The sequence below is a fragment of the Dicentrarchus labrax genome, unplaced genomic scaffold, assembly GCF_905237075.1.
Source record: "Dicentrarchus labrax unplaced genomic scaffold, dlabrax2021, whole genome shotgun sequence".
Classification (NCBI taxonomy): domain Eukaryota; kingdom Metazoa; phylum Chordata; class Actinopteri; family Moronidae; genus Dicentrarchus; species Dicentrarchus labrax.
The window spans coordinates 13330714-13341826 of NW_026136701.1; the positions used below are offsets into that span (position 1 = coordinate 13330714).

At 42.2% G+C, this 11113-nt stretch overlaps 1 protein-coding gene across 2 annotated transcripts in view; it reads right to left on the reverse strand.

The window, feature by feature from the left end:
• Nucleotides 1–11113, reverse strand: part of rc3h1b (ring finger and CCCH-type domains 1b) — a 17753-nt gene that overhangs the window by 2056 nt on the left and 4584 nt on the right. The window contains exons 4-20 of one of the 2 annotated variants that reach the window (XM_051405078.1): nt 10185–10424; nt 9872–10047; nt 8836–9036; nt 8515–8647; nt 7726–7844; nt 7379–7491; nt 7006–7251; nt 6297–6508; nt 5804–6213; nt 5535–5693; nt 5203–5358; nt 4801–5023; nt 4211–4301; nt 3955–4063; nt 3399–3608; nt 1988–2091; nt 1–1865 (exon numbers count right to left, since the gene is read on the reverse strand). The exon at nt 1–1865 is cut by the window's left edge and continues 2056 nt beyond it. In XM_051405078.1, the coding sequence (XP_051261038.1) occupies nt 1709–1865; nt 1988–2091; nt 3399–3608; nt 3955–4063; nt 4211–4301; nt 4801–5023; nt 5203–5358; nt 5535–5693; nt 5804–6213; nt 6297–6508; nt 7006–7251; nt 7379–7491; nt 7726–7844; nt 8515–8647; nt 8836–9036; nt 9872–10047; nt 10185–10424 (3059 nt within the window). In that variant the 3' untranslated portion in view covers nt 1–1708. Of the gene's footprint in view, nt 1866–1987; nt 2092–3398; nt 3609–3954; nt 4064–4210; nt 4305–4800; nt 5024–5202; nt 5359–5534; nt 5694–5803; nt 6214–6296; nt 6509–7005; nt 7252–7378; nt 7492–7725; nt 7845–8514; nt 8648–8835; nt 9037–9871; nt 10048–10184; nt 10425–11113 lie in introns of both variants that reach the window. The other variant, XM_051405069.1, reaches the window with a different exon arrangement.

The following is an 11113-nucleotide window of genomic DNA, read 5'->3' on the forward strand; positions in this document are numbered from 1 at the left end:
CTGTAGCCAATCATGCTAATTGTTTACCAAAGGCAAAGAGCTCCACTGAGCGTCAGCAGTAAACAATTTACATGATGGAGAAAGAGCAATAGTCGTAATGGTGGCGATGATGACATCAAGGTGTAAAAAAGAAAGATGTGATATAGTGAACAGAATACCACTCACCAATAAAGATGTTTAAATATACTCAAATCTGCTATTTCAGGACAGATATTTTGTTTTTGAAAGATTGTTTTGTTTACCCCTCAGTAACCAACACTAATATCCTCAGTTGTAAACACCATATGTAAAGTGCTGTGTAGCTAAAAACACTACAACAGCACCAGTGATAACTCTGGGTTTCGCTTGGAATTCAACCATTTCACGACAAAGAGAAGGACACACGATCAACTAAGCTCTAGAAAGCCTTCACTAGGTAGGTCACACCCCCCAAAATCGTAACAACGTAAAGCATTCAAAAATTTAAACAAAATTTAACAAAAAACACAAGGGAAGGCAACTTCATAGAAGTTAGGAGAACAAATGACAAGATAATCCCAATGGGGAGGCCTTTTGTGTGGCCAGATGAGAAGCTCTGAGGAGGGAAATCCTTATTTACCCTGACGTTAAACGGTCAAGTTGACACTCATTCACCTGACTCCTGAGGCAGAAAGATGTGCTCTCTCTCAGCCCGATCATCCGCACTCACCCAAAAAAACCGACTATATTTTTGAGCGTGCCGCAAAAGAATTTCACAACAAACCCGGCTAGGACTGGATGCAGCCCTGCGGAGCACGGGCGAAAAGGCCTTGTGGCCCGCACTGCATCAGATCACGCCACAACCAAGAGAAGCACATAGTAGATTCCCTTATAGAAAACGTGGAAAGCTCGTTATCAAAAAGACTTGTTGCAATCCTTAAAACAGAATGCTTCAATTAAATATATAGTATACTGCTTTCAAGTATGAAACAGACATATGATGTGTTCATAAAATGCACTAATAAAATCATACTTCTCGTGGCAGGAGAGGACGTGCATGTGGTACAAAAGTGATGTCTAAAACACCTCGCGTCTCCATTTCAGCTAAATACTGGTGGAATACTGTACTGCTTTTCCCTCCTCAGACCATCTAAATCTGGGCAACCACTTTTTACGATTCTGGGGGTGAGTACCAAGTGACACACTTGTGCTGTTTCTTCATAGAGATGTTTCTTAGAACGCATGTGATGTGATAGTGCTTATTAATCTGATCATCTGTATCTAACCGTTCATCAAGATGCATGACAAAAAAATCTTATATGGGGAGGATAAATTAAATACTTTTTTTTGTGTTTACTAAGGATGGAATAGGCCTATATTCTTTGACTGAAATTACAATACCCCTGTCAACATCACCACCATTTTCTCTTCCAGATATATCAATTGTGAGCCTTGTTAAATCTATAATCCCGGTACAAAAAAAACGAAGAAAAAAAAAATTAACACACGAGAAATGTTATATGCCCTGGTTTCCAGGCAAGGAAAGTCATTAAAAAAAGCTCATTCACAGAACAAAAAGAAAGAAAATTCATATCACGGCAGATACTGCTCATCTTCTAAATAGAATGGGTGTATGTGTGCCTGTGCATGCTTTTCAACTGAGCATCTTGTATGTGCACATGTGTATGTGTGTGTATGTGTGTGTGTGTGTGTGTGTGTGTGTGTGTGTGTGTGTTTAAGTGTGTACTGCTTAAGAGCAGGAATGGACGACGCCATTCTTCTGCATCTCTGAACCAGTCGCACCTGGATCCGAACACAGGCTCAACGCAGATGTCTTATTGGTCAGTGACAGCATGGACCCGCCCACTGCACTTTCTTGCAGACTGCTGGAGCCGTTTGACACCTCGCTATATTCGGGACAGAGAAAAAGACCCGAGTGAGAAAAAAGAATACTGGAAAGAGGTCAGACAAGCAATGAAATACATGCACATTGAGGAAATATATTTATGTGCAAAGTATGTGTACTCACCCAAGAGCGAGGGAGATTTCTTCCAGCTGAGTCTTGTGCTCTGGTTGCCCATTCTCTGCAGGTTTCATCTTGTACTGCTGAACATCATGGGCAACTTGGTTTTCCTGGTTTGGAGATGGACAAAATATGCTTAGTTGCTTGAAAGACCCCTAGTAACATATTCTGTTTTTGATGAAATGATGTGCTTATTGTGCTCCAACTGAACCTAGTCAGAGCCGTGGCCCAATGATTGACTATCCATTTTCTTGGGGACCCAGTGGGACATCGAATTTATTCATCTAAAAATGTATTTATGTGCACTTGCACAAGCTTTATGCTGCATCACACATGCTTAAACTAAATCAGGTGCAGCGCTTCGAAAAAAATGAAATAATCGTGATCTCAATATGGATCAAAATAATCTGAGTTATCATTTTGGCCATAACCATGCAGCCCTAGTGTAAACAGTTAGTTTGAACTTCACTCTCACCGGATCTTTGCATTACGGTGTTCCTATAGCTGAAATGTTTGTTTGAGCTTGTAAATATGTCAATAGTTGAGTTTTATCGTCTCCATCCCTTTGAAGTTTTTTTTGTACCTCTTAATGATTTTTAATGAACAATTTTTTTTGTGATATTTTGACAATCTTTGGCTGAATAATAATGTTTAAAGTTTCCATTGCCATATACCAATACTAAGGCTACGTTCAGACTGCAGGCAAAAGTGGTCCATATGTGACCCATATCTGAATTTTTTTTTTTTCTGAACGGCCCAAATCCGATCCAGGCCACTTTCATATGTGGTCCTAAATCGGATACATATCTAATGTATTTCAAAGCAACCTCAGTCTGAACACGGTCATGTCGCATTTCTTCTGACTTTTATGTCATTGAAGTGAGACAGACGTCACAACTCTGTGCCGGAGGAGGCGGGATGCGGCAATATCATAATCATCATCATTATCATCATCATCATAATTTTATCGGCTCCAATTGCACAAATACTTCAAAATTGATACACATGCTGACATGAGTAGCATCCATATTTACGTCCGTAAACACAGCGGAATTGAGCAATAAGACCCGCAGTGTGACCATAGCCTTTGCTTGCATTTGCATTTTCTAACAGTTAGGAATAATTAAGAAACAAAAATAATGAAAACTTGTGATTGTGGCCAAACACCTACCCGGGTGATTTAAATTTTTTAATGAAGGTGCAGGGAACATTTAGCAGAACTTCTATGGTGGACAATAGTGAGTCAATGAAGTGATAACAGTTACTGGAACAAAGTTATTAAACTGTATTCATTATGTAGAATAAAAACAGACCAGTTTGGGACAATGGTTGTTATGTCTGGGACAGTTGAAAATAGAATTCGGGACAGTTGCAGGACACTGATCAAAGTTCATTTTGAGCCTTGCCCCACCCTTACCAAAGCCATCTCACGGGTCCTCTTGCCAATCTCTCTCTCCACCTGGTGGAGCTCCAGGCTTAGCTGTTCACTGGAGACAGCTGTACTTGCTCCCCCTGCAGGCCATTTGGGCTGTTGCTGAGCCCCTGCTGCCTGGCCCTGGCCGGGCTGCCCAGGCTGTCCTGCCAATGCACTGGCCTCCCTCTGCAGCAGTAAAGAGTTATTGGCAGCCTGTAATAGTGGGAGAGGAAGTGAAGAGGATGAGTGTGCAATTTGGACATTTCTGGTAATGATTAAATTAAATGTGTTATTAAATGGAACATCTGTTTTTTTTTTTATCAATTAGTGTTGACTATATTTTAATATTAACAAGACAGCATGACTGCTTTTATTCTTCACCATATCAATTATTCGAAATAAATACAGGGCTATAAAAACATTAAATATGAAGCCACCATGGGAATTAAAAAACATTTTATAAACTTGGTGAAATATTTCAAAATCTTAGAAAAAACAGAATCCATTAAGTCAGTTTCTGTACTTTCCAGACCTCCCTCTTGTAAGAGAGCATACACACCTCCATGCTTCGCATCTGGGTCTGTTGGTTGATCTGCTGGTTGATCTGCTGGTTGACCTGTTGCAGCTCAATCTTTAACTGTTCTCTGTCTGGGGGTGCCATAGTTAAGCTGCAGGGGTGAAATATAGTGAGACATTTACATAACTGCTTTCATTTAAGCCACAAACTTTCACTTTCATGTGTGTATTTCTGGTATTTTCATAAAAGTCTGATTAGCATTATTATCGACAGGAAAACAAACAAACACAGGTCTTACCGCTCACTGAAATGTCCCTGAGAGGAGGAGGCAGTCTGGTGGGAGGGGTATGAAGCTCCACCCCATCCTACATGGCTTCCATATGTATATTCTGCTGCAGGCAAGGTGGTAAAATGTTTGTCAGAAATTACTAATTAAAGTAATAGGATTGGGAGATATGCAAACATTTTCCAACAGGCCACCACCATTATTATATTAGAACTAAATAAAATGACAAAACAAATTGGCCAAAAAACAACAACCGGCGATGGCTGATATATATATATATGAAATTACCATTTTGTCATAATTAAGTTCAAGGGGTAGGTCAATATCAAGGTAATTATCATCATCAGTTTACAATTTTTAATATTGCATATAGAAAGTACAAAAAATAACAAATAATATTTTTTGGTATAATTCTGTATATTTTAGTCTTAAGCCACCTTTGACAGAAAACAACTGTTACTGTGGCAATGCAGCAAGACAAATGCTTCTGAACCAACTGAATTTCAGAAATTACACAGGCTTGCGGGTAAAATGCTGATATACACTGATATTTAATGGTGTTTGTCAGTCATTCATAGGATGTTATGCACATGGTATCCTACCTGGCATGGCCATATGTTTAGAGTTGGGGTTCTGGGGAGTGGAGGCCATAGCCTGCACAGGGCCGGTGGTCTGGTAGCCGGTCTTTGAGGTGCGGGAGATGGCACCAAAGCGTGATACAGTGGGTTGGGGGCCAAAAGGGATAATAGGGTCATCGTCCTTTACTTCTGCACCTCTCCGAGGAGCGTCCAGAGACTGTTCCCTCAGACCCTTGGACTCCACATTCTGACAGACAGGGGGGAGGAGAGGTTAATATATGGAGAGATCGGAGGAAGAGGCTTTCTTCACTTGTTACACTCCCCTTCGAGTTTTGAGAATCAAGGCTGTATCATTCAATAAGAATGCATAATTTTCCCTAATGAGAAAATACAGATGGTTAATAACAGTTATCCATTTGAACTCACCATCATCTCCATGGTGCCAGGACCCATAACATCTTTGGGTTTGGCATCTTTTGTGCCAATGTAGGAGCCAATGGTTTCACAAGACCAGGGAGAGTATTGCCCTGCATAGTCAGGCTCTCTGCATTTCATAATGGTTTTGGAGCTATCCTCACCATACTGCAGAAACACAACATCCACAGAGAAAGAGGTGTCATTAATACTTCCATGTATTCACAGTCAACCAATTATCACTAATCACTATTAAACCACAATGTTATAGTTCAATCTTCAAATGTTACGATATAATGCCTGTGTACTGTCTCAGAGATGTATAAAATTCACATAGTGCTAACCTCTGGAGGATAGTCACAGGGGAATGAATGAGAAAGAGTGGGGGAGGCAGCAAATGGTGGAGGAGAGATGACCTTTCTTTCCTCCAGCTGGGATAACAGCTCCTGCCGACGTCGGTGCAGGTAGTCCAGGCTGGGCTGTGAACCGCTATATGATGGCCCCTAAGACACATACAGAGAATGTTGTTACTGAACTGCTAAGCTTTATTTGAGTGTTTTATAACTAGGATGGCCACACAAAGAGTTAAAGGCAAACAGCTAAAATGACTCACCCTGACATACGCCCGCATGGGTGGAGGCTGGGCACCTGGTTGATAGTAGCCATCTGGAGGGTATCTATCCCGAGCACTGGGCTCCTGGTGGTAAAGTGAGTTAGCCTGTCCTCCTGATGGCGGGGGAACATCCAGAGGTGCGGGGCTCATTCTGACCAGGCCATCCCTCTGGGATGGGTAAGGCTGTGGGGGAGGTGGTGGACCAGTGTAGGTCCCGTGGCGACCTCGGTCATGGTGTGGAGGGTGAGGGTAGGAGAAGGGTGGACCAGAGTGAGGGGCCTGGTAGGTGCGCTCTGGAGGGCCGTAGCCAGGGTAAGGGTCCTGGTAAGGGGGCCCTGACTCACTGGGTGGTGGCGGATTACGCATGTAATCCCGAGGAACATACTGTGTTGGCTGTTGGTAGGGGTACCCTGAGAAATAAATGGCAGACTATTATTAATACAACTTTCCTAAACCATTTTTATTATCATTGTTCGATTGACTTCACATTTACCTGTGGAGTATTGTGGGGGCTCATACTGAGAAGCAGAAGGTGGTGGGCGAGTCTCATAGCACATCTCAGGGAGCTGTTGCTGGGCGTACACTGGAGAACCTCTGGCTACCACAGGCATGTGCTTCACCCCAGACAGGTGGTCCGTTTGCATCCTTTGGTGGGCCATGGCATGAGGTGGAAGAGGCATGCCGGGTTTGGACGCAGGGTCCAGACTATAGGAACAAATTTCAGTTTAAGATTAGATTATATTATACTTTATTCATCCCACAACGGGAATGAATAAACCTTTAAAGGAAACATAACAGGACCACAAACAATTAATAACAACTATATGCCAGAGTACCACAGGCTTCCATTTGAATTTACTTGGTGGTGTTTTGTTAGTGAGACAGCATTACACAAAAGTAAAGCACTTCAGATGTACAAGCACTATGTGCAATATTCTGAAAATATTTCCATTACTAACATAAAACTGACAAAAAACTGCTAACAGCTGTTTCTATACATTTATTAATCATTTTATATAGTCTTTGTTGTTTGCAGCCAAATTTCATTCTGGTTTGTTTCATAACTAAAATGTTTACAGGTCCAAACAAAATGTCAAGGTTCATTCAATAGGATGAACCAAAAAGCAAAAGAAAAATCTGCACTTTGTTTGCCTGTTCTTTGGCTGCCAGTTAATTAAATGCATAGAGACATCTATACTCACACATCAGGTGGTGATCCCGGGGCACTGGGACACCCTCCGTCCATCTTCATGGGTTTACGCAACAGTTCATATGCAACTGTGTCGGTGCCACGGGCAATGAGCTGCGGCAAAGAGGGTGCACCACTGCCATTGGTGAGGGGTGAAGGCTTCCGGGTCACTGCTACATCAAGAGGAAGGCCGTCATCTGGCATGAGCCCTCCTGAGCCAGGAAGGCGAGCTGCCAGACGTTTATTCATCTTACGATATCTGACGAACATAAAACCGCGTACAAAATGTATGAGAGACACAGTGGTGTGACAATGTTTCCACTTGATCTGAATTATCCAATTTAAAAATGCAAACAATGCTACATGTTGCTGTTCATCAGACTCACTTCTCCAGTTCTTCCTGAGAGTGAGCAAAGGTGCAGCTGGCTCCACGAGGACAGCCTCCCTTCTGCTTCATGTCACGACACATGTATGTCTTGTACTTGCTGTGCTGTGGAGGCTGAAGACAGACACCAAGTATTATTGAAATAGACAGCACAAATCTGACACTCAATGATGGTAATATTAAACATTACAGTTGATGATGCTGCCAAAAACAGTCGCAATATTTTTTTTTTCACTGACGTTTTAATGATAGTGGTTGGACTATGATCTCCAGCGCACTCTGCTTTATCTAAGCAACACAGAAAGGGATGGGGCCCTGCTTTTTTTGTGCTCCAATGGATAAACTGACCTGTTGAGGGTCAGCTCCTTTCTTGCTGTGGTTCTGGATGAAGTCAACCAGGCCATGCACCACCGTTTTCACTGCTACCAACCCTTTCTCAAGCTGCTCCCATGTGGGAGGGGGGGCATCTGGGGGAAATAAAATGGAGACATGAGAAAAACATTCAAACAATCAAACAGTCGGAGGTGAGGTTTGAGTGGGTTGCGTCCAAGAGAGCCACAACTGATGGCACAAACAACTTCCTCCACTGGGAGGTTGCAGGGAAGTCATTCTGTAGTGAATAAAATGCCTTGCTAAGAAGCCCCATAGCTGGTTGGCTTGTTTGCTGCCCTGAGGGCTTAAACCAAGGCCTATCAATCAAATGATGTCAGCTTGGGAAACTTGGTGTTTGAATTTATGTGATGATCAAACATTTTGTAACTGAAAAGTAGAAAACCAATGGAAAAAGTATATGAATGCTCCATTTTTGCAGATTTTTCTATTAAGACCTAATTTCCATGCAGACTTTTGGAAAATATTTGGTTCGCCTACATACATCTAATATATGTGAAGCTATTTTTTGTGGGTCACAAACTGTTGTGCAACAGCTAGACTCTAACCAAGACAAATGATCACATATTCTGGCAACCTGTGCTTCTGGCCAACTTATTAGATAAGATATAATGGAATAATAGGACAGATGTGAGAGAAAAGGTCGAGAAGAGGCAAAGGTCATTGTTTGGATTCCAACCTAACTGCATATAATTGACTTACTCCTTACATCACTACAAAACAAAGATTCCTGAAGTTGTTTCTTACCAGGGCTGGGATCAATGTTGGCCAGTAGTTCCAGGTGGGGTCGCAGCCTGTTGAGGTTGGCTGGGTCTCCAGTCCTCTGCAGGGCAATCGTCAGCTCCTGAACACTCTGAGCAAAAGATGCTGGGGTCTGCAGCTACACCAGAAGCAAAAAAACAGAGTAAATACTTTTTTATGGTTTATGGACGATCAGATTTCTTATACAGGAACATGCTATGATGTAAGGAGCTAAGAAACTATAACTCATGTATGAAATATGTTTATATTCCATCGTGCGGAAACAAACATTAGATACAAAAAAAAACATTTGGTTCTTTCACACACCTTATCTATGATAGACTGCATGTGTGACTTGTGAGACTGATCTCCATATAACAGAGAAGACCACTGGTCAGGTGCAATGCGCAGCCCACCCTCCATTGCAATCTGAACTATCTGAGAGTCATGCTCGCGCCGCAGTGCCTCGTAAGTACGAAACTCTTCTTTCAGCTGCATCAGGGATGAGTCTTCATCACGTTTGGTCACCTAGGTTGTCACAAAGGAAGAAGGAAAGGGTACATTTTTTTGTTAGTTTACAAGAGGTTTTGAAACTCATAAAAAAAAGCTCTCAGCAGAAAAAAATACAGAGAACAAAACTGACAGGCAAGAAATCTCTACTAGGATCACTATCCTAAACACAGAACAATATTGGATTAGCAACAATTATGGTCAGGCTCACTCAAATATTGAGGCAATGGGCCCTGTTGTGGAGCAGCACCACATAGCATACACTATTTGTCATAAACCTCAAAAATTTAAAGACTTTTTTTAGGACTGCGCCCAACTCAGGAAGTTGTTGGTCAACATGGAATTGACTATTAATTCAGAGATTTGCCTTTTACTCATTAAAACATGAGCTTTTCACATTGAGAAAGTGGAAGAGTGTGTCCTGCTCCTAGCTTAAACAAACACAGGGCGTCTCTCTCAAGCTGTTGACTGCGCTGTCAGCTGAAGAGTCGATGACAGTGGACAGCAGTAGCGGAGGTTGTGCCACTGTTTAATCCAAAAGTGGCTTAACTGACTTCACTGACAGTCATCACCAGAGCACCCACTGCTCCGCTGTCCAGCGTCACTCTGCCCTCTGTAAACTATCACTCATCTCTGCTTCCATCACAGTTGGTTTTGTGGTTTGTGGCCATTTTGAGACTTGGTTTGTAATGTTTACAGCCTGCCAAACTGTCACTCTGTGTAAAATTGCACAACCAAAACACAAAAGTGAAACTGACAAGATGTGAGTGGACTCCTCGACTGATGATTTGAATCATTGACATTTCAGGGGCAGCCCTTGACTTTTTCTTCCCGTTCTCAGTCAGTGACATACCTTGAAACAAGAGGCCCTGTAGAGAAGCTGCACCACATGGCCTATGCTTGTCTTAGATGCCTGTGGGAACCGTGGCTCAAGCCTCTGGACTACAAAGAGAACCAACACCTTCCTGGACAGAGCAGAGCCATCCTCTAGAGCAAGAAGGACCAACTTCAGAGCTTCCTCCTGCATGGCTGGGGGAGGAAAAGCACAAACATAAAAAAAAACATAAATAACCATTGATTATCAAAAGCCAATATTTACAGATGATAAACAGACTGCTTCTTCTCCAAAGTGGAATGTACTTTGCAGGTAATGAAAAAGTACCTACCTGGGCCTAGAAACTGACATCCTCTTGCACGGACAGCGGCCCACAGATTGGAGGAGAGCTGCTGTGGATTCTGGTGCTGCAAGATGAGTTCAGTGACAGTTCGCTCACCCAGAGAGCGGGCAGCTCTCATGGCTCTAACCCGTCCCTCTTCTTCCACCAGCTGGCAGTGGACCAGAGTTACCAGTTTCCTCTGCATGGGTCGACTCAGCATGCTCTGGGCCGTGCTGCTCAGACCCACACCTGGTGAGAGATTAGACAGGACAACAGGTAAACTAAAGGAATACACACAAAGTGTTCAGTTTATTATTAGGTACTCATAACTAGATCTAATACAGTCTAATAAAACAGTCCTGAGATAAATCCACCGTTCATGTTTTAGAGAGCTTCTGAGTTTGTGGTGCAGTTTACCTTTATTGCATTATACATTGTAGGGTTTCTGTCATTTTGCCTATCCTCATTGGTATAAATGGAAACGACAAAATAATAGAAATAGCTGTCAGTATAACTCAATACAACTCAACAGCCCCACATAATACAGCATTCAAAATTATCATCAAGTAGAATCAACACCTACTTAAAGCACAGTTAGGGCGCAATGTATAGATATTTAACTAAAAATAATATGCAAGTAAGTAATATTGTCTGTGTTAAACAGTGGTGTATCGTTTCTTCCTACAGACATGCAGCACTTTGCAGCAGAATTGCTCTGACAAGGAAGTGACAATGAGGGTGCATCAAACTGTGAAATTGAGGCAAATATGTTTAGTGGAGATGCAAATGATTATATGATTATCTTTCAAACATCATTAAGAATCTGATCGACCAAGTAGGCTGTGAGCAAAGTTGGTGCAGCATTTTTAGTGCACCCCCCAGGACATTAAGTTCATCCATACGGGTGTTTTCACCAGCTAGACTTGCTTGAATTTCCT